Source organism: Caretta caretta, chromosome 13, assembly GCF_965140235.1.
Source record: "Caretta caretta isolate rCarCar2 chromosome 13, rCarCar1.hap1, whole genome shotgun sequence".
Lineage (NCBI taxonomy): Eukaryota > Metazoa > Chordata > Testudines > Cheloniidae > Caretta > Caretta caretta.
Genome location: NC_134218.1, coordinates 30,297,396 through 30,319,952, shown reverse-complemented (window position 1 = coordinate 30,319,952; position 22,557 = coordinate 30,297,396). Strand labels below are relative to the sequence as shown.

Genomic DNA, 22,557 nt, shown 5'->3' with positions numbered 1-22,557 from the left:
GCCGATCGTGATCTGGCTCATGAAGCCATACACTGGCCACCTCAACAGTACTAAGAAAGGATTTCGCTACCGGCTCAGCAGGTTCAGAATGAGTGTTTACTCACAATTAGATTTCAGTGAGAAAAATATCCCAATGGCTATAGCTGCTTGTGTCTTGCATAATATTTGAGAGGCAAAGGGTGAAAAGTTGCTCTCATGGTGGAGGTGGAGCGGCTGTTTGGGAAAAACTTCCAACACCAGTTGTGGAAAAGAATGTCTTTTAGACATCCACCACTGTTAAATTCAACATGCAGTTCAGACTCTGCACTGGTACCAGCATGTCCCCAAAGGGATCAGACATCTACTCTGACCAGGGAAGCACCACTGGTTCATCCTGCACTCTAGAGCAGTCTGAGACTTACATCTTCCCAGAAGACATCTTTGCTTTCCTTTGTCTTCAATCTCATTTCAAGTCTGACTTTAGAGAGAGACATTGTTACATCAGAAAAAGATACCACCTTGAGGACATGAGTCTACTCTCTTCTTCCATCTGCAAACCTGAGTACCCATCCATTGATACCAGTGGTTCAGCTGGTTGACCAAGAACCAACCTTCTCATATGGTAAATTGGAGGACTCAGATGAGACTTCAACCCTACATTGGGAACTGAGTCTGGACGGAAGCTTGAGGTTCTGTTCTCCACCCAGATATGATTCTCTAAGGGATGAGTGTTCCCAATGTCATGGGTTACACCCCAACCAGTTGACCCATTGGACTGGCATTACTGGGGTCCTGGGACCCTTACTCTTGGCACCCCGGTTCCATCTGTGCACCTTATCTACCCTCTCCTAGCCAACACCAACCACCTCTCTTGGACTGTGAGGAAGAGGAAGTGGAGCTGGATCCAGTGGTTAAGACAGATCTAGCAGCTATTTTATTGTCTTTCTTGAATGAGATGGTCACCCCATCTTTGTCTCCACCTGACTATCACAGGTAATATGAGGCGCTCTTGCAAACAGTGATGTCCAAGCTCCTGATCCAGCTCGAAGAGGTTCAAGAATCTCAACTTGAACCGTTATAGTTCATTGCAATCCTTGGGTTCTGGTCAACAAGGCTATTATAGACCCAGTTATGGGTAATACGGAACATTCCCGCCTCCTGCAGTCCCACCCCAAAAAAGGCTGAGAAGTGCTATTTTGATCCACCTGTAGGAGTAGAGTTTTTGTTCACACCCAACACCTAACTCGGTGGTGGTGCAAGCAGCTACTGAGAGATGCAGGCTGCAACACCCCAAACAGCACCTTTGGACAAGGTGCTAAATGCCTCGACCTCATAGGGAGAAAAGTTTTCTCCATGACAAGCTCCAATTCAGAATTGCTAACCACTAGATCCTATTCACATAATTGGTGAAATAGTATTTTGCTACGTTGTTGGACTTCAAAGACCCATTCTCTCAGGAGAATAGAGCCCAATTCTGGAACTTAACTGATAAGGGTAGAATAATTTAATAAGAAGACAAAGATCCCAAGCGTTATTCTGGATAACTGTGAAAAAACTTTTGGGAAACTGGCAGATCACTACATCTCTGCTGTCACTTTAGATTTATGAACTTTGACTCACCCTTTAATGTATTTTACCTGCTTTAATCTCTCAATAACTCATTACTTTTCTTAGCTAATAAATATTTAGTTAGTTTTTACTAGAGAATTGGCTGCCAGCATTGTCTTTGGTTTGAGATCAAGAGTACCAAATGATCTGGGGTAAGTGACCCTTTGGGATTGGGAGCAACCTAATGTAATGTGATTTTTGGTTTTAATAACCATTTATCACAAAGTTCAATTTGTCTGGGTGGCAAGATAGGCTGGGGGGTCTAAGGGGACTGTCTGTGACTCCATGATAAGACTGGTACAGTGATCCAGGAGTTCACATTTGTTACTGGCATGGTGAAATCTAATGATAGAATATACCAGCTGTTTGGGATGTCTCCCCTTGTTTTCTGACAGTCTGCCCTGAGATAGGCACTCACAGTTGTGAGCCACTCCAGGCAACGTGACAGTGCATATGAACTGTTGAGGTTCTCTTGGGCTCCCAGCCCATCTCTAAGGGCTCATTCAGCTGCCCTGGACTGGATTTATAAGAATCTGACAGGCTTAGAACTGATGCCAGGATCAGAAGCTCTCATGGGATGGGAGGGTACTATACCCATCTCAGTTCTGTTGATTTTGAAATTCATGGATCTGAAGACTTCTTTGCTACACAGCCTCTGTAGGAGATATGGTGTCACAAGTTCCATCTGATGCTCCAATAAGGACCGCCTATAGTCTACAATCTCTCTAACCCTTGAATGCAAAGACAACAGGATACCTGGAATCCTTCAGAGAATTAAAAGGGTGCATTGCAGAGAAGATACAAAGTCTGTATGTCCTATTTCAGATTTAGAGCTTGATATGACAGGCTATGAGAACCACTTTGATATTCCTTGAATCAGACATCATTAACATGCTGATGGATCTGTGCCTCTGATCTCTCGTAGGAGGAAATTTTGTTAGCATATTATTGGACTCTGGGTTACCCACCTTCAGTTATAATTAGTTTGTGGTCCTAAGCCAGGAAGGAGACTTTCCGGGTGTAATTCTGGCTCCACTATGGAAGACAAAGTGTCTGGGGTTGGGTAGTGTCTTTGGTAGGCCCTTTTATGTGTAGTAGAAACACAGAGCGGCACTCATCCTTCGCTTTATTAAGCCTTCCTTGGAACCAAGGACCACATGAGTTCAGTGGAGCATTTGGCCCAGCATCTCATAAGGTCTCAGTACACATACTTCTGATTTCTCTCATCTTGGTAGGAACAGTTGCTCCTAATGATTGAGACAGCATCATCTACACTTAATGGTGTATGAGGTTTGCTTCCTGGCCACAATGTGAATGAGATTTGCTACCTATCATATAATCTGGACAGTGAGGTTCATTGTATTTGGCTCTGGGTTCCAGAGATGGAACCGTTTCTAATTTTCAGAGGTGTAGGAGTCCCCTTCTGTGCCTTAGTCATGTATGTCTCTTTACACATACCTGTGGAGTCAAAGCTGGCCTCTCTCAATAAAACTAAACTGTACCTTACCCCTTGGTCTTTCTATGGCAGCAGGTGTTCCATTAAATTCCTAGCTGTCATAATTATTCTCTCTGAATGGTTGGGTGTCTCTTCGTGTGTAGACATGAACCTCAATAGAGTGTCCACAATGTTCTTCCCTAATAATTTGCATAAATGGCTACTTTCCTACTATTTGGAAGACGTGAGGCCTCTTTGGTCTCGGTCCCTTCTCCTGGGGTTGGGTAGTAATTTTTGTTCTCGGAAGTGGGTCGCAGTGCAATGAAGTTTGAGAACCTCTGCTCTAGTCAGTTGTATCCAGGAAATTTCCTGTTCATACAGTTCAGTGTCATCATTGGATGTCTCCAATATCTCATCTACCAAGGAAAGATGATGTATTGATAGCATATTTGAAGGGAGTTTTTCACTCAATAGTATAAGTGCAAGGGATCCATTTTATATTCTCTTGTTCTACAAGTGGGGTAAATATCCCTGGGAAAAGGTTTGAGGCACTCTGCTTGTGTATGGTTCTGATCTAAAGACAAGCAAGTTGTAACATCAATATTGCACTCCTTTCCTACACCAAGAGCAGGAACTTGTTACGAGGTTTTTTGAATATTGGTCCAACTGGTACCAAGTTGATGTCATTTGCTATGATTTGAGATGGGCAATTCTGTCATCAGTATCATGGTGTTTGCTATTAATATCCATAAAGTCTTGCTTTCCAAACAGCTGGGTCTACTGCCTGTGAGATAAGGCAGGAGTCTTCACCCAGGTTCATTGTTTCTCTGGTCAACACCTTGACTCTAGATTGCTTGGTTTCTTGATTGTTATGCTGAAGTCTAACAGAAAAACAAGAGTTTGTGATCAGTCAAACCTGCTGTGTCTTGAAAGAGATCTCTCACCTGGGCAGTGGACCTGATAAAGTCCTCTGCTGTTGTTTTAGACTGTTTAAATGAAGATGCCATTCTTGATAGCTTAGCTATTAGGCATGTATCTCAGTAACTATCTCCTTCAAGTTGCATTTTTACTGAACAAGTGGTCCTGCTCACATCTCTGTCCCAACAGTCTAAAGTGTCTGAGATTTCCATATCTTTTAGACCTCTAGAATGTCTGTCTGTTCCTGGGCCTCCTTTACGTTCAGGAAGAACAGGTATCATACTTTTTTGCATATTCAGAGCTTCTCTACAGGTTTCCCCCATCACTTGGAGAAATGGAGCTTAACCGGGGAGCCAGTCCATCAAGGTCCAAAGGTTGTCCATTTATCACACTATGTCAATCACAGTTACTATGACCTGACAGGGTTTTATATTCCTGGAATTGTCAGTCCTCATCTAGGACAAAGGCAACATTCATGTCATGTTGTCTTCATCACATCCTGTTGTATGACTGATACTGCAGATATGTGTGTGTTTTGGCAAAAATTTTCCTTCATTAAGATTTCTTTTGGGAGAGCAAGATCAGTCACTTCTATTCACTCTTGACCTGGCATCCAGAGCTGATTTTTCTTTGATAGTTTTGCTGTGCTTTTTACCTAAAACTCTTCAGCCCACCTTCCTGTGGGTTGTACTACTTGTTAAATTCACACAAGTGGGAATATACACAGGCCACTTGGAGACATGAAGGTTGCATACTCTGTAAACACAGTTTTTTGAGATGAGCCTCTGCCTTTTCACAGTCCCTGCCCACCTTCCCTACTTCTTCAGAATTCCCGAATTAGTGGAAGGAACTGGCTGGTGGTTGGGGCCACTCCCGCTTTTGTACACTCAGAACCTTTCAGTATGTGAGGGAGCAGGAGGGGGTGAGTGGGCCCCCGATGGTGACTGCTTTTGAGAAGGTTCTGGAAGCTCATGGCATTGGCGCCGTGATCCCAGAAGTGAATGTGAAGAGGCTCATCTCGAAGAACTCTGTTTATAGGTAAGTAACCTTCATTTTCCTTGCGTTTATGGTTTTGAGTTGTAGAACAAGTGGATTTAGCAATCTTCACTGTTTGCAAACAATTTTTTTATGGGTATACATGTGATTTTTTTTTCCCCTTGCCTATCTTAACCTCAGTGAGGTGCTAGGTTTTATAAATGAATGTTTTTAAAACTGTTTAAATTCCTTTCCTGAAAGCCATAATAGAAGTGTATATTGCTATTTCGTATTACTACAGCAAATGAGGTAAAAAAACATGAATTTATATAAACAGCTTCATAAATGGTTAAATTAGTGTTATTTTGCTTTTCACTTTATAATAATTTTCAGATCTTCTTGATATTTCCAGGCCCTTGGACTTGAGAGTGAAATTGCTTGTTTGCCTGCAAAAATTAGAAAAAAATCATGGTGATATAATGAAGGTAAGTATAATGTCATGTTGATCTGGAATCAGGATCCTAACTCTCAGGATTTTATACCTACTTTGAAAATGAGACTCAGGTTTTTTTCCCCCTCCCTCCAGTGTCATGTAAGTAATTCTTTTAAGTGTATTTACATAAAGAATCTAAGGTAAATGTGGTGTTGGAATAATGATATTTAAGTGATATAAAAGTAGGAAAAGGAAGATAAAAATAGCAGCTCTGCCTAACGTTTCTGGGCATGTTTCTGTACTTGCAATGGGGTTGTGCAGCTCCGTCCTTTCCAGTAGGTGAAATAGCTTCTTGCATCTGCAGGTCCCCATTTAATATTATCATAGAAGGCACATCTAGAGAAAGAGCATTAATATTGAAAAGGTGGTTGTACAGAGCTACTGAAATTAGATAGTAATAATTTTTGTTGCCTCAGTCTGCTTTACTTAAATATTCATAGTTAAGTCTTTACCGTGTGCTTTGGCAGAATGAATGCCCAGATGTATAAAGTATTTAAATTTGTATCTTTTGTAGTTCATTATCCAAATTTTTTCTAAAATGTATAATTTTACTTAAAGGTGACCTACAAGAAACTTAACAAGTTGGAGTTGCCTTTTTTTGTTGCTTTGTGTTGTAGAAAGGAAGCCTGGATAATTTTTCCCTGCTTATTGTCCTTCCTAACCCTCTGAACTCTGTTTGTGTTTCTAAAAGCGAGCAATGCCAAGTCTGCTCTTTCCTGGCGTTGCTGGTGGACTCTTGTCTCAGAAATGTATTGTGGGCTCTTACTTTAATTGACGCAGTAGGTACATTGACTCTACAATAAATACATCCTTTTTCCCATGTGTTAGGAATTTGAGTTAAATAGGAGTCAACAAGGTTGTAAGCTGGCTGGCTGGCAATCCCTTATGCTCTCAGTTATTTAGCTGTAACTCTTTTAATGTCATAACTTCACTATTCTCCAGTACTATGGCATTTTCCAGGATAGACGAGAACTGAATTTTAAAGTTTTAAAAAAAAAAAATTGACAACTTTTCAAACTTCCTTTATCATAGAAAGTCAAGCCTTTTCCCTTTTGTAGGTCATATTTTTAAACCTTAGTTTCAATGGTGTTTGAAATTTTCCAGGTTTTTAATGATCCTATTCATGGCCATATTGAAATACATCCTCTCCTCGTTCGAATCATTGACACACCTCAGTTTCAACGCCTGCGATATATAAAACAGCTGGGAGGCACTTACTATGTTTTCCCAGGAGCATCGCACAACCGCTTTGAACATTCCTTGGGGTAAGGCAATATTCTCATGCATACAAATCTTCTCCTCCATTTTGATTTCTCTGCCAAGGTTATCTTCCTTTCCACCAGTCTGGAGTGACTGTAGGGCTGGGCTGGTGTATTGTGTCTAGTTGAAACTTAAAACTAGCATTTTAGACAATGAGGACACCACTGTATGAATTGTTACTTAAGGTTTGTTTCCAGAGGTGGGCAACAAAAATTACAAAAGGCTTTGAGAAACTTCTGTCTGAGAGTGAAAAGATGGTGGTACTTCTCAGTTTAGAGATGAGAGGATTTGATAGCGGTAATAATTAATAGTGTAGAGAAGTTAAATCATGCATTAATCCTTCCCTTTTTTCATAACAAGAATAAGGGGTCATTCAATGAGATTGAATGACAAATGTAAAGTTGATAAAAAGAAATATTCTTATATAATGCATAATTAACCTATGAAACCCATTGCCGCAATATATAATTAGGGCCAAGAGGCCAGAAGAATTAAAAAATGGTTAGGTATTCTTGTGGATAATGAGAACATCTACAGTTGCATAAAATAGGATTCAAAATAAGGGATATAAACTCGTGCTCCAGGGCGTAAGCCAATCAATAACTGATTATGTTAGGAAGGAACTTCCATAATCAGGTTATTGCCTAGTTGTCCACAGTGATTTTTTTTTTTTGCATCCTCTGAGACATCTGGTTACGGGCCACCGTCATGGTGCTGCATTGGATGGACTAGTGTAGACCATTCCAATGTCTCTGGAGGTTGGAGAAGTTGAAGGAAATAAGGACAGAGATCCAAGCAAGAGCAAGCTTGTGCAGGGACGTGGAAAATGAGGATAAGGACTTTGACTATGTGGTAGGTGAAGGAAGTCATTGAAAGGGTTTGTGTTGGAGTTACAAGAGGAAGATGACTTTGGTAGCAGCAATTTTGACTGACTAGAGTGGGAAGAGGGGAGAATACTGTAATCAAAGTGTATTCTTATGAGGTTGGGATGGAATTCTTGAGGAGAGGACTCCTTGGATGTGAAATCTGTTGCTTGTTTCCTTCAAATATATATTTTTTCCCGATGGTGTAGGTTTTAAAAAAGAAAGTAGCTAGCTTCCATAACTGGACTGAAGTTTAGGTTTTGAGCATCTGTTGCTGCTCTCTACTGCACTAGAGCTATGGTTTGCAATAGCCAAGGCAGAATTGAATTGGCAATTTCTCTTGTTTGTTTACTAAACCTCAAATTATTAACTTTCTCATATTTTCTGCCTGGAACAGGGTAGGCTATCTGGCAGGATGTCTGGTCCAGGCATTACACGAAAGACAGCCAGAGTTGGAAATAAACCAGCGAGATATTCTCTGTGTTCAGATTGCTGGACTTTGTCACGATTTGGGTAAGCAGCTCTTTAGAACAGTTGTTTGGTAGCTTAAAAGGTTGCTGGATGTGACGGAATGCACCCATGTATTCACCCCCCTACATGCTATTGTAATAATCTTCGTACAAGGTATGTGGGTATGATTTAAAAACTCATAATTTGCTTCTCAGTATTGTCCTGATAAAATGTGTGGCAATGCGGTATGTGAAGTTATAAGATTCACCTGTATGATGTTATTAAGACATGTTCCAAACCCCACATCCCTCCCCAAGCAGAAGTTGGCAAATAGGTCTGTCCTAAACAAAGGAATGTGTGCTTGCCTTAATTTGCATTTAAGCAGTAAACAGAGACTCCAAGTAGGAACGGAAAACAAAGAAAGCTTAAACAGGTGAAAAAAAAGAGCAGGGAACATCATTCCACATCAACATTTTGTCTCTTGGTTCTCAGCTGGAAATGTTTTTCAAGAGTTAGTAGCCAGAACACTGCAGTTTTCCTGACACTTCTTGGAAAGTGTGCTAGGATCTTCGATTTCCACTTGGACAGAAGGGAGAGAGGATGAAGATGGACAGAAGGACCTTTAGTTTAATCTTCTCTCTGAAGAACAGTCCCTGTAAAGTTGCTGTGTCCATTTTTACTCCAATGTCTGCGTTGGTATAGTGTACTTACTGCATTTGAATCTTCTTCTCCCATTCTGTGAAGAGCAGTACAATGAAATGAGAGAATACAAATTCACACAGTTCCTACTTATGTTTTTGCTGACAAACATGTTTCAAATTAAGCCTGTACCCTCTTTATTTTTAAGGTCATGGACCATTTTCACACATGTTTGATGGAAGATTTATTCCACTTGCTCGCCCAGGGCTGAAATGGAAGGTAAGTATTTTACACCGGGAACAATATGCAAGCGAAATATGCCACTTAAATATTTTTTTAAAGGAAAAGGTAATTTACCTTTAAATATATGGGTAGCCAATACTGCCTGCTTTTGTGAGCAGACAGTGGTGTTCTAATCTGAGTGACAAGCATATTTACCATGATTAAATGTCAAAAAAGGTTTCTCTCTTCCAATCATGGTGATACCCTTGTTCTTTTTATTCTGTCTCATAATATCCAAGCTACGGAGGAGCAGAGAGAATTTTCCTTTTCTTTGCACATACTCCTGGCCATTCTTTCTTCATGTGAGCCTGGGGCAAGAGGGACTGAGAGGAACATTGGGGGTAGACATTTGTCACCAGCTGTCTCCCTGAGCTGTGTGTAGGAAAGCTCAGAGACGCTGCTGTTCATGCACATACACCCTGACTCTTGCACAACAGGGGATGAGGAAAGTAAAATAAAACAAATTGTGAAAACTTGGTTAAATGTCTTTTTGTTTAAATTGACCAGTTCCAAGTTGGCATAGTCCCTTAATGTATATAGGTAGCTTTGCCCACAACCCAGATTTTATAGGCATAAAACATTAACTGTAGACAGAGTAATGAAAGCAGAAATTGAATTTAAAAATGCTAAAAAGGCAACAGTATGTTCAAAATTTAGGTTTCAATTTTAAAAAATGGACAGGTTTTCTAGTTATGTTTGGAATTTTTTTTAAATGTAACAAAAATGTTTCCCTATATTCTCTGCAATCCTTTGTGCTAATATGTGAGAAGTGGAAAGAAAACTTGTTGTGAAGAATATTTTAAACTAACAGAAAATGAAGTTGGTCAATATCAAAGTTAGCTTTTTCAGTAGTGTAACTTTCCCAGCAGTGAACCTCCTGGATATTAAAACACATGCTTAACCAGCCCAATAGTCAAAATTCTACACACATGCACTGTGGACAAGTTAACATTAGTATGAGAAGCTTAACTTTTTGCATTTCCTGAGGACTGCCTGGTCCAATGGCTAGAACAGGTCCTTGATGTTAGTCTGTTCCCAGCTCAGACATTATTTGACTTTGGCTTAGTCTGATAGCAGCTTGTGTGTTTTGATAAAGTAACATCATATACTTTCTGCAGCATGAAACTGCTTCTGTTCAGATGTTTGAACACCTGATTACTTCCAATGGGCTAGAAAAAGTCATGGAAGATTATGGTTTTGTCCTGAAAGAAGATACGGACTTCATCAAGGAACAAATAGGAGGACCACTAGATACAACCCCATGTCGAGGTTTGGTGAGTCAGTTCGCCTCTTCTTTGGAAGTTATTTTAAATGCTCTTCAATGTAAGCGAAATAAAAATATCATTTTTGCTGCTATTCTCTTTTTAAGCTCTAGCTGTGTAGTTTCTGGGACACTTTCAGGCACTTAAGTTAGGAGGTCAGTGTGAAAAGTTGTTAAACTTTACTTTGAGATGCTTGGATGGAACATGCTCAAACTGCAGAGTGCGTTGTTGTTTGTGGGTTGTTAGCACTTGGTGGATTCATTGATATGCTAAGCACTCAAACCTTCAAGAAGTACAATCCCTGCTCCAAGAAGCTCAAGAACTAAGGCCAGGTTGAAAAGTAGACAGCTACAGGGAAAGGAAATGAGGCAGTTTTTGTATACAAGTCAACTTGTTCATGGCAAACAACTTTGTTGAATTGGGTCTTTAATGGGAACTTACATGTGGACAAGGTAGGGGCCTTGATGAGCTTGGAGTTATATCACGCATAGGGAGCCACGAGGAGGTGATTCAGCAAAAGGCTGACGAACAGGTGAACAAGGCTGGAAGTCCTGGAGCAGAGGACGCTTTACCAGAGCAAGGGGCAGAATTGTGTACAATCTTGAAGGGGTGACCAAATGGAAACTTGATAAAATGGTGATTGGGAAGCCAGTGGAGGGATTCAAAGAAGGGAGTGATGTGATCGAATTAGGCAAGGAAGGAGAGTTTACAATTATTAATCTTCATAAGCAAAACAGCCAAATCTTATCCTGTTATGCAGATGAAGAAACAGAAGTACAGATGTTCAGTGACCTGCCCAAAGTTATACATTCAGTCATTGGCAGAGCTGAAACTAGAAACCCTACCAGCATGCTTCTCTGACCAGACTGTTCCTTTAAAGGGAAGCTGTTCTGGTAGGGGAGATTCCAATCACTGCAGCAAATTACAAAGGCTTACGCAAAAACCATACATAATAAATGGAAAGCCTCTATCTTGACAGCTTGATACAAAATAGAATTCAAAGATTCATCTTTGTTATGACAAACATTGGTGTTTTACAGATAATTATTTGTATTACAGTAATTCTTAGAGGCCATCATCAAAATCAGGATCCCCTTGGTACTAGGCAGTATACAGACACTGTTGCCTGCCCCACAGAGCTTGTGTTCTAAATAGAAAAGACAGACTGATAAATAGACAGACAACATAAAAGCAAAACATTTGTTAATTGCATTTCCTTTTTCAGGATCTTTTTGTGGAATTTTAAAGTTGCCATGAAGGCTAGTATTTGGTTAACCTCAGAAGAAACACTAATACACATGGAACATGCATTTTACAATAACTGACATTCTCTGATTTTTTTCCAGTGCTTGGTAATTGCTGACTTCTTGAGTGCATCTGGCCCTAGACTGAAAGGTGCAAATTTTCCAAAATTGTCATCCCTGGCATTTGAATAGTACAGAGAGAATCTCTCTCCCCTTCTTCTTATGGTTGGCGGCTTGTGTCAGAGCTTGGAGGAGCCAGCAGGGACACAAACTGTCATCACCATAAACTTCTGTTGAGTGGCTTAAAGCTGCAGATTTTCCTTAATTCTGGTATAACTTGCAAATTAAGCACTCTTGTACCCATTTAATCATTTTAGGGGAGTTTGCTGCTTAAACACCAACTCTAGATACTGATGTCACAAGCTCGGTTTCTGAAATTTAGTCTTATTTCTTTTTGTCATATTTTCTTTATTAAATCAGTAGTTTTGATGTATTTATCCATACTGTCATGTGCAAAATCAAAATGTATTCCTGACGTCTATAAACACATTCTGAAATTGCTGCTGACCATGAGTTAACCTATTCTGAATAAGCTGTTCTGGTTTTCCAGTGGCCATACCGTGGTCGACCAGAAGAGAAAAGCTTCCTTTATGAGATAGTGGCTAACAAAAGAAATGGCATCGATGTTGACAAATGGGATTACTTTGCCAGGTACAAATCTTCCTGATGTTAGTTTTATTATAATCCTAACAAAAAAATTGCCCAATGCTGCTGCTTTTACTGTAAGTAAAATTTCATTATTGAATGCTTTTAACTCATTCTCTCTGGAATACTTTTAGGGATTGCCATCACTTAGGAATCCAGAATAATTTTGATTATAAGCGCTTCCTTAAATTCGCTCGGGTCTGTGAAGTGAAAAACAAGAAGCATATCTGTACCCGTGACAAGGTAAACTGCATGGGGGAGAACAGAGGATGTTAACTTGTGAAGTATTGTACTCTTGTAGCAGCAGATTGAAAAACATAACCTGTAATGAAAATGAACGTGAGGTCAATTCTGCTCAGCTAATGGAATGCAACCCTGAAGTGGGTTGCATGCAGGAGCCTAGTGGGTTTGCTAGCATACTGAGAAAGGAAAGCAGCAAAAATCCCTGGGTTGATGGGAGCCTGAGGAAGCTGGGCAAGGAATTGAAGAAGCAGTTCATTCCCTCCCCTTTCTCTTGTTGCTGCCAACATTTCCCTGAGAGCCTTTTGTAGTAAAGTGAGTGCACAGACCTGGAGCTGAGCACAATGCAGGGACCGCGGGAGGTGCTTCCAACATTAGCACCCCACCCCTGGGGGGACACACAAAGTGATGCCACAGTGTGAATTTTTTGGCTGCTTTGAGTCATGGACCAGAAATGGATAAACTGCTGTCTTAGGGTGCTTAGCAGGAATGGGAGGAAGTAGTCGCTGCCCCAGGAGATGCTGTCAAAAGTAACACAAGGTGGGAGGGATAGGAGCTGCTCCTGCTGCTACTCTTCTCATGGGGGGGAAAGGGCTGGATGCGTAGCAGTACTTTAGAGGTCTGACTGAGAAGCTAGAGCCCTTCGGGTGGTCTGCCCATCTCACACTGCCAGCCAGCCAGTCACCCTTGTCTCTAGTACCAGGGAAAGCAGTTGGTGAGTTGGCTTTTGGATGGGATTAAAATCATAGCCAGCCAGTCTTGAAGATAGAGGGTAGTTTGGAAGCCATCCACCAGTTCCTACTTTTCTTGTCTCTTTCCCAGCATTGCTACAAGTAGCATAGTTTTGTGAACAAGAGTAGCTGGGAAACAGACATCCCCTTCCCTGCCAAATTATGCCTTGTCTGAGGGGATGGTATTTCTCCTTGACTTTCTAGGTTCAGGGATCCAGCAAGGATTCCAACCTCTCTCAGCAGTTCCTTTCAACTAGTTATTCTCAGGGCCATATGTATTCTAGCATGCTTGAGCTGTGTAACTTGCAAAATCTACTTGTCCTACAGAACTTGTTGAATCTAAGATTTCACTTCTAGAAACACAAGTTTTGATTGTTCATGGCTGAGAAGAGAACTAGTAGTTCAAGCCCTTCCCTCCCCAAATTTAGTCATCTCCACCTTTGCCCACATGATGATGAATTCCTTACGAATGCTAAAAGCCTCAGCCAGTTCCCTAGTGCCAAAACCCAGCACCCACACATTCCTGGGTGCCCAAAGCCCTAGCCATTTGATACCCAGCCGCTTAAGCCTCTGGCTTCCCAGCAATGTCTCCTGTGCAGCTATGCATTTTCAGTACCAAATTCTGCAGAGCTTTGAAAGTGTATTAATTTTCATGTTGAATTCATTGAAAACCTCTATTTTAGCTTTCCTGAAGCTGATATGGAACTTCAGTTTGCCATCTCTAAGTATTGTAGAAACCAGGGAGCCTTGCCACAGAATTCTAGGTCCAGCTTGTCACCGAGTATGTGCGATGTTGGTCATTTTCTGTACCATACTGTTGACCTTGTCTGCTTCTCACCCCATATCTTCCAAAGCAGAAGGTGTCCCTTCATCTCAGGATGGAGGCTGCCCCGTCTAGTTCTTGATGGCCCCTACAGCAAGGCCACCTGTGCAGCTGCCTGGAAACTGGAAGGGCTAGAAAGCTACTGCCACAGGACAAGTGGCAAGTAAATTTAACTTGAAAAGAAGGCTTGTCTATGAGTGCTGGTCATATACAGTATTTTGTAAGGTGTTGGCAAATGGGTGAGAGTGAGATGATACTTTTAGATACTGTTGTTTGTGTTTTACAGTGGGGAAGGCAGCTTGAGCTAGTGCATTTGAACATAGGACTGGAAGTGAGGAACTTTACAGTTTATCTGTGCTCCAATTTTGACTCCTTTTGTGACCCTGAACAACTAGTTTACCCTTGCTGCTGTTTTCCAATCTATAAAATAGAGAAAATACCCTCCTCAAATGGGGAGTTCAGAATTAAGTAGTCAGTGCTACAAGGACTGTGCATGCTTTTACACTTAAAGTGCTAAATATTATTTTTATTTTTAAATACTGCAATACACAGCTTACCTTATGGTGATAACACTTGAGAGCTATTTTCCCCTATATCTGGCTATTCTTAGAAGCCCAGATAGACATGGCAATTGCAGGAGCATACTCCCTTTATGTTCAGAAGTTTGAATCCACTCTTTAGATTTATATATACAATATTTTGAAAATCAAACTGCTTTTATTACTGAATGGTGGATTAGCAGCTCATAAATAAAATAATTTTTAGTGATATCCAGGGTCAGAGAAGTTTAGACACCTGCTAGCCAGAGACTGGCATAGGCAGCAGTGCGTGTTTGGCCATAGGGTGTAGAGTCCTAACAGGGCTCAGAGGAAGTAGAATCCTGATGAGAAGCCCCATCAATATCACCGCCTCTCCTCAGTTACTGGGAGGGGCATGTACTGGGCTTCCTGCAAAGGTGCCACACTTGGAATCTGCTAGTGGAGAGTGGAAAGTATTTTTCGTACAGTCTTAGCTAGTAAATATCAGGTAATTTGTGAGATTGCTCTACTCCTGAGTCAGCTTCTTCCCATCTATAGTAATCATTCCTCTCACCTTTTCTGCTTCTGAAGTCGCACTCACTGACTTTTGTCCTCCTGATTTTGAGGAATTGAGCCACTGGGCATAATCTTCTGTACAGCCCGCACCTTCCTGAGGTTATCAGACGGGAGATATGCTTGGTGCTAGCTCCTTTGTTGAATAGCCAGTGCTTTCCTTTGATCTAGCATGAAAACAACGTATAGATCAGTACTCCCCAACTTGGTGGACAGCCACCTCAGGGCAGCATTAACTAGTCTATTAGTGTATATCTACACTGCAGTTGGGAGTGTGCCTCCAAGCCTGGGTAGACAGACACGTCCTCGCTCTGCTCGAGGTAGCATGCTAAAAAGACCAGTGTGAACATTGCAGCATGGGCCATGGCTTTGGCTGGACACCCAGCTTCGCACTCAGAGGGTCAGTTGGGCTTGGACTCAGGTGGATAGCCTAAGCCGCCACCTGTGCTGCAATGTCCAAACTATTATTTTTAGGTACACTCCGAGGTGCAGTGTAAACATACCCTAAATGTCGGTATAAAACCTAAGTAAAATGAATAGAGTTGGGGGGCGGGGGTGTGTGTTAATGGAGTACAGAGGAGCTGTGTGCTCGCAAAGCTTCATCACTCTGTGTCTCCCTGCAGATGTATAGTGGTGGGTAGATCCCTGAAAGCCGGCTCAGACTTCCCTGTGTGCTTGTATATTGGTTCCTCTTACCGCTGGCTGCATGGGCAGTTTGGATGATACACTACTGCAGACTCAAGCCACAGTCTGCTGGCCAGAGTTTTTCTTCTCTGCTCCTATGGCACTTGGATCAGCCTCAAATGCACAACCCATGCAGTCTGACCTGAGTGGATTGGGAGGGGAGCAGAAAAATAGAGCCAGAAGAGGAGAGAGAATAAAAGACACGAGGGAAAACAATGTGAAGGAGTATGTTTAGCAGAGCAGGCACAACAGAGTTAGGGAGTGGGACAAGGAGATATGAAGAAAGAGAAAACCAGAGGTTCAGCAGTGGTGGGGCAATAAAATGGGAGTGCCCCCTTGGGCCAGCTAGATTAGTGCTGATTTTCTTTGCTGCCACTTATTTGGAGTAGGCACACCAGGGCAGAGATGACCAGTTGCTTGCACTCACCAGTTGATACTGGTGAAATGGGTTGACATTCATTTTAAAGTTGACACTGGCAAGTATGTTCCCCCCCCGCCCCCCCAAGTCCTCATGAAGGAGAGATTGTGCAATCCTGTTAGGTGCTTAGAGGTATTCTCCTTGTACATCTTTGGGTGCTATGTTGTATTCCTCTACTCCAGCTGGTTGTCATATCTTTCCATTGAAAACACTGGTGATCGATGGTGATATGAAGTAAGAGGCACTTCTTTGGTTGGCCAACTACCAGTAGTACTCCCTGCAAAGTACATCCCCATTGCGTAGTAAGGTTTGAATATTAAGTAAAGTCTGGAAAGATGTGTTCTGTGTTTCATGTACCAGATCCACACACTCTTGACATGTCATGTTTTTATCAGTTATAACTTGTGCTATTTTCAATTTGCTGAATATGTATCACTTCCTTATTTCTTAATTTATTTTTCTAATTTATTTAAAAACAATTATTAAATCTACTGTATGACTTTCAGAGAGATGTGAAAGCACATCTTCCAGACCTTAAACAATGAATTTATATTGTGGCCATAATAGCATGATAGTGTCTGTATAATGACTGAATCCAGACTCCTTTTACTAAATACAGTATGTTGCTGTCTTCTGGTTCTTACTGTGTCCAGAAATTCTCAAGCATGTGTATCAGGTATTGAAGGCACTGTGCTTGCCTTTCTGTGTTGTCTTCCAGGTTTTGATTTCATAAATGGGACATGACCGTTATGTACACCAAAAAAAAAAGAAAAGTTTAGCTAGTTTGTCTTTTTCTGTGTACAACTGAGCAGTATTTTGTTGAAACAGTTCAGTATGCTTTCTTACCCATCTAGCCAGAGTGATGTGGATTATGCTGGACTTTGCTTATGGGTTTTAGTTATTAAGAAATTGTCCCCATAATACATACAAAGTCTCCTATCAAAAGCTTTTTGTGTTCCTGGATTGCTAGACTTCCCGGTGCTCCTATGTGCCTCATCTCCAGGAACAGTAGATGAAGAGCACCTATTAAGAAAATTAGAGCAGATAAGGATAAGTCTACTGTCGGTAGACAGGATACTGGGCTGGATGGACCTTTGGTCTGACCAAGTATGGCCATTTGTATGCAAGGATGCTCAGTTTTCCTCATCCTGTGCCAGAATGGAAGGTTACAGATACTATTGTGTAATATGGGGTGTCTCAATTTTAAACTGAGCTCACACCAAACTTCAGGTTTCTGGCTTCTGAACTATATATATTTGTAAATTCATGTTCTCCTTTGAGTGCTGTCCCTGGGGGTGCTCCACTTTAGGTGTTGATGCACCCCTATGCTCGTAGCCAGAGATTTAAGGTAGCAGTGTCTGGTTGGGCTGCACATGCGCAGACCCGGTCTCACGTTTCCTTAGGCGGTTAACTGATGCTTGCGGCCAACCCTTCCCCTCTTCCTTCTCTGCTGCCGTTGGCTCACGTTGGAGCATTCAGCAGCACCTTGCAGTTACTCTTAATTCTCTTCTTCTGTTTCCTTTTTACCTGTAGTTAGTCGTCTTCATTGAAATACTATCTCCTTTTTCTCTTTCCCTGCCTCAAAATAAATAAATAAAGCCTCACAGGACCCTATGTGTCATTTGCCCAGCGACTGCAGCAGCTCTACAGCTGTATCTCTCTCCATACAACCGAGAGACTACGCCCCTTCTGGGGCATGCCTGCCCACCTTGGCTTTAAACGCTGCCCTACCTGCTAGCTGTCAATACCCCTCTCAGATGGCCACTCACAGCGCGTCTGGTGTCTTGGTGAGGGACACACACAACAAAAGTGCCTGCACTGCTACAACTTCAAAGCACGCACAAGAAAGGCAAGAGTTTTACAGCTGAAGCTTTTCATGGAGAAATCTCTTTGGGAGGTATGAACCCCTCCTGGCCAGAAATTGCCTATGGCCGGGTTGCACAAAGGCCCCTCTTCAAGGGCAAAGAAGCCCAACCAAACTGCCAAGAAGGCAGCAAAGAGACAGGAGACCACAGCCCTGACTTTGGAATCATCTAAGAAAAGGCACTCCGATAGCGGCCAAGCACTCCCAGTACCCGCAGCACCAGCTATATCCACAGCTGACGCACCAGGTCCTCTGATACCAACGATGCCAAAAAGCATAGAGCTCCTAAACACTCAAGCTCTGCCACAGGGGGGGAAAGTTAAACCACATATCTCGGCGCCTACAACAGGTGCAGCAACGGAAGTTCTTCAAGATGTGTGTCCCTGTGGTTGCTCCACTACCCTCCCTCCTCCCCTCTGTGCTGGAGTTCTATCCTATATGGACTCTGCAGTGGAGAAGGAAGGATGGGGGGTTGGCTGCACAGCATCAGTTAACAGCCTGAGGCAGTGTGAGACAAGGTCTGTGCATGTGCGGCCCAACTGGGCACTGCTGCCTTAAATCTCCAGCTACGAGTGCAGGGTGCATCCTCTGTGTCAACGCCTAAAGTGGAGCACCCCTAGGGACGCACATCTCAGAGAACCTCGGTTCCTGCACAAAGTGAGTAATCTCCTCCTGCCAGTGTGGCTCCAGAAGTATAACTTTTAGTTGAGCAGTCTGCAAGGTGAGCAAGTAATGGAGTTCTGATCTCCTGGTTGACCCAGAAACCTTATTTATGTGTAGCCTGTAATATGGAGATGAAGCGCGCTTTCCTTCTGCCTTCAGAACCTCAGAAATCTTTTAGAGGAAGCAGCAGAGCAGAGAGGAATAAGATTCTACAGTGTTGATCCTTTTTGTTGTCCTTTCTAGAACAGAAACAAAGTTACACCTAATAAAACCATAAAACATTTTAAAAGCACAAAACTTACTTCGCCCGCTTCTCTGATTACTTATGCATAGGGCCCTACCAAATTCATGGCCATGAAAAATGCGTCACAGACTGTGAAATCTGGTCTCCCCTGTGAAATCTGGTCTTTTGTGTGCTTTTACCCTATACTATACAGATTTCACGGGGGAGACCAGCATTTCTCAAATTAGGGGTCCTGACCCAAAAGGGAGTTGCAGGGGGGGGCTCTCAAGGTTATTTTAGGGGGTTGAAGTATTGCCACTCTTACTTCTGCACTGCCTTCAGAGCTGGGTGGTTGGAGACTGGCGGCTGTTGCCTGGGAGCCCAGATCTGAAGGAAGAGCCGCCGCCAGCAACAACGCATAAGTAAGGGTGGCAATACCATACCATGCCATCCTTCTGTGCTGCTGGTGGCAGCCGGCCAGCCCCTGCCGCTCTCCAGCTGCCCAGTTCTGAAGGCACCACAGCTGCCAGCAGAAGTGCAGAAGTAAGGGTAGCAGTACTGCAATCCTCTCCTACAATAACCTTGCAGTCCCCTCCCCCCAACAATTCCTTTTTGGGTCAGGGCCTCTATAATTATACCACAATGAAATTTCAGATTTAAATAGCTGAAATCATGAAATTTCACGATTTTTAAAATCTTATGACCATGAAATTGACCATGAATTTGGTAGGGCCTTACTTATGCAACACAGAACCTGCAAGGCCTGGGCATCTCCTCACAGGAGCGAGTAGAATCTAGTAGGACTTCTGAGAAAACAAGTTTTTTGGAAGCGAGAAGTTGATGTTTAGTGGGAGAAAAGAGTAGCTGGGTCTTGGAATGTTGGAATAAATCCCAGCGAGATGGGTAGTGGGAAGCTGATGCACTTATAGGTATGTGATAACTTGTGCCTCTGCAAGTTACCATATAGCTGTTTCCTGCATGTATGAGGTTTGTTTGTATGTATATTGTATTATAATGTGTGTACCATCAGATATTGCAGTGTGCCTCTGAATACTAGAGTGGTAGCCAAGGAATGCGGAGGTCTGTTCAGAGCTATTAAGTCAGTTTGAATAATAAATTAATTGCCTTTAGTTGAGAGGTTGTTTTCTTTACTATTTGCATATTTCAAGAAAGGTAGTTGTAAAAAAAATAATCACAGATAGTATTTCTGATCTTATTGCTAGCAGTAACTATCTGGCTAAAAAGTAAAATCATTTGTAGGTTTAATGGTGCAGCAGCCAAATGTCCAGGACTGTAACCATTGACTACACTTTATTCTGGATCTAGCATCAGAAAAAAGTACTGTCTGCTTTGTAAACATGGAACAGTTTGTTGAAAATATTAAAGACTGTTAAAAGTAGGGCTTAGACATCAAAGGAATAGTCATAGCTTATAATGGACAACTTCCAGAAGGGATATTTCGCACTTATTGCATGTACATACTGTCCATTGATTATGGTGCTGATCACTTTGTAAAGCATCAGGCATAAGTCTGTCAAATACAACTTTCAGCGCCAAAGCTCTTTTCTGTTGCATTGTTTAGAATGTAGTATTTGATACCTTCAAAATTATTTTCAAAATGCATCCTCTTTGTTGATCAGTCACCTTACAATCTCTTCATTCACAACTACAGAAGCTAGAGTGGAAAAAGCACAGTAAAAATGGGACTGTACCCATATCATTACAAATCCAGGTGTAGAAGCTGCTCGTGACTTCAGAATGGTGAAAATCACCCCTTCTGTTGTACAGTGGAAACTGAACTGTGACAGTTACTGTAAGGGACTGCGGAAGACTCTGTGACGGCCTAGCTAAGGAAGAACGCTTTCTCATGCAGACGGTTACTATCGGTCAGGTTCGGACATGAGGAACTGGTCGAAACCGGTCCCCGACCGGCCTTGACTGCCTCGTGTGGCCCCTTGCCAATGAAGGAGCACAACCCCTTAGTTAAATATACATGAGCTGTTATTGTTAAGGGTTTATTAATGCCTGCTACTCGCCCCTTCGTTGGACTCTGTCCCAGGCATTGCTCCGGTGCGCTGGGCTCTCCACCTCCGTGACAGCAACACTTGGAGTCCCCGTTGCGGGTGTGTCACTTACCTTCAATAAAGCCAATAGTTCGCCGCTTTGCCGCGTTTGGGCCTCGCTTTTTCGGAGCACCCCTGCCAGGTCTCCCGGGCCTAGAACAAAACAGTTACTTTATCTGAATCCTCAGTGCAGTATCCAGTCGACTTGAGTCAATGTACAAATAAAAGGTAACTTTATCTTTTGTTGCAGGAGGTTGGAAATCTGTATGACATGTTCCATACACGGAATTGTTTGCACCGCAGAGCTTACCAGCACAAGGTTGGCAACATCATTGAAACAATGTAAGTGTCCATTGTGTATTTTGATTGTTCGTGATTAAGGTTAGGATTTTCAGCCTGTGGCGGCTGGGAGCTGCAGGGTCCCTGTAGTGGCCAGGAGCTGCTGGGTACCCCAGGGGGCCCCCTGGAGCTCTGAGCCACTGGAGGTATTGGGGGTACCCTGCAGCTCCCAGCCGTCATGGGTAGTGGGGGCCCCCGGGAGCTCTGAGCAGCCAAGGGCGACGGGGGCCTTGGAACTCTGAGTGGGGGCCCCCCGCAGCTGCCAAGCTGCCGTGGGTGGTATGGGGACTCCACAGCTCCCCTTTTTGTCATGGATATTTTTAGTAAAATTCAGGGACAGGTCAAGGGCTTCCGTGATATTTTTTTTTTTTTTTTTTTTTTTTTTGCACATGTCCTGTCCATTACTTTTACTAAAAATATCTGGGACAAAATCTTAGCTTTATTTATAGTGAGTTGCTGAGATGAATGAAAACCTGCTGAGTTGGGATTTCTGTGAAACCAAGCACATGTTTGTGCCTCTGTAAAAGGCACAAATTAAGTTTTCTATATGCAGTTTTACAGCACCCGTCTGTACCCTAATCTCTGAGCATGTCTTGGTCCTTCATCACACTAAGGCAGTTTGGCTATATAGCCTTCTGCCTTTTTGGTTCTAGATTGATTTTTTTTTTTTTTTTTTTAATTAGAGACAATCTGAACCCAATAGATTTCCAACTACTAGAAATAGCTTCACTCCTCTGAACTTTACTAGTCTTAAAATGTTATGCTAAATCCATTTTAGAATATGTAAATAATCAACAAGGTATAAAGTGGTGTAAAATTCAGCTGATTTCCATTGGGTTACATAAGACTTAATTTTTAAATAAGCGTTTAAAGTTCTGCAGTATGGTGGTGATTGTGCTTTTGTTCATACATATAAACCAAAAAAATGAAGGGAATAAGAACTCTCCCCGGCCACACTGAGAACCAGTTGACAGCAGATTGATCAAGCCCAGTAATAGAGCAGATGTCCTTTTCATACTGTCTTTTTGTCCATAGACACTGGATGTCTTTAAACTGTTAAAATTTAGGAAAACTGTATTTTTAAATAATTTTTTGCCATGTGCAGTGGGCGAATAGCTTACCTGGCAGCTTACCTCAAAAAATGCTTTACAAACATTCATCCAACTTAGTTATTCATTCATGGAGCTATTTAGTCACCACCAAGTGTGTTGTGCTGTGCAGTATTTCTACATTATAATAGTCTGAGCGTCGGTCACTGACTTCCATACTCCTACAGTCAACCAAACAGTAATGTCAAACATGCAG

General features: G+C 42.2%; 1 protein-coding gene across 3 annotated transcripts in view; it reads left to right on the top strand.

Moving 5' to 3' along the window:
• SAMHD1 (SAM and HD domain containing deoxynucleoside triphosphate triphosphohydrolase 1) overlaps positions 1-22,557 on the top strand; it is a 65,593-nt gene that overhangs the window by 15,624 nt on the left and 27,412 nt on the right. For all 3 annotated transcript variants that reach the window (XM_048819795.2, XM_048819794.2, XM_075118849.1), the window contains 8 exons: positions 5,328-5,400; positions 6,513-6,673; positions 7,929-8,044; positions 8,829-8,899; positions 10,021-10,176; positions 12,019-12,119; positions 12,248-12,356; positions 21,164-21,255. In XM_048819795.2, coding sequence (XP_048675752.1) covers positions 5,328-5,400; positions 6,513-6,673; positions 7,929-8,044; positions 8,829-8,899; positions 10,021-10,176; positions 12,019-12,119; positions 12,248-12,356; positions 21,164-21,255 — 879 coding nt within the window. The remainder of the gene's footprint in view (positions 1-5,327; positions 5,401-6,512; positions 6,674-7,928; positions 8,045-8,828; positions 8,900-10,020; positions 10,177-12,018; positions 12,120-12,247; positions 12,357-21,163; positions 21,256-22,557) is intronic.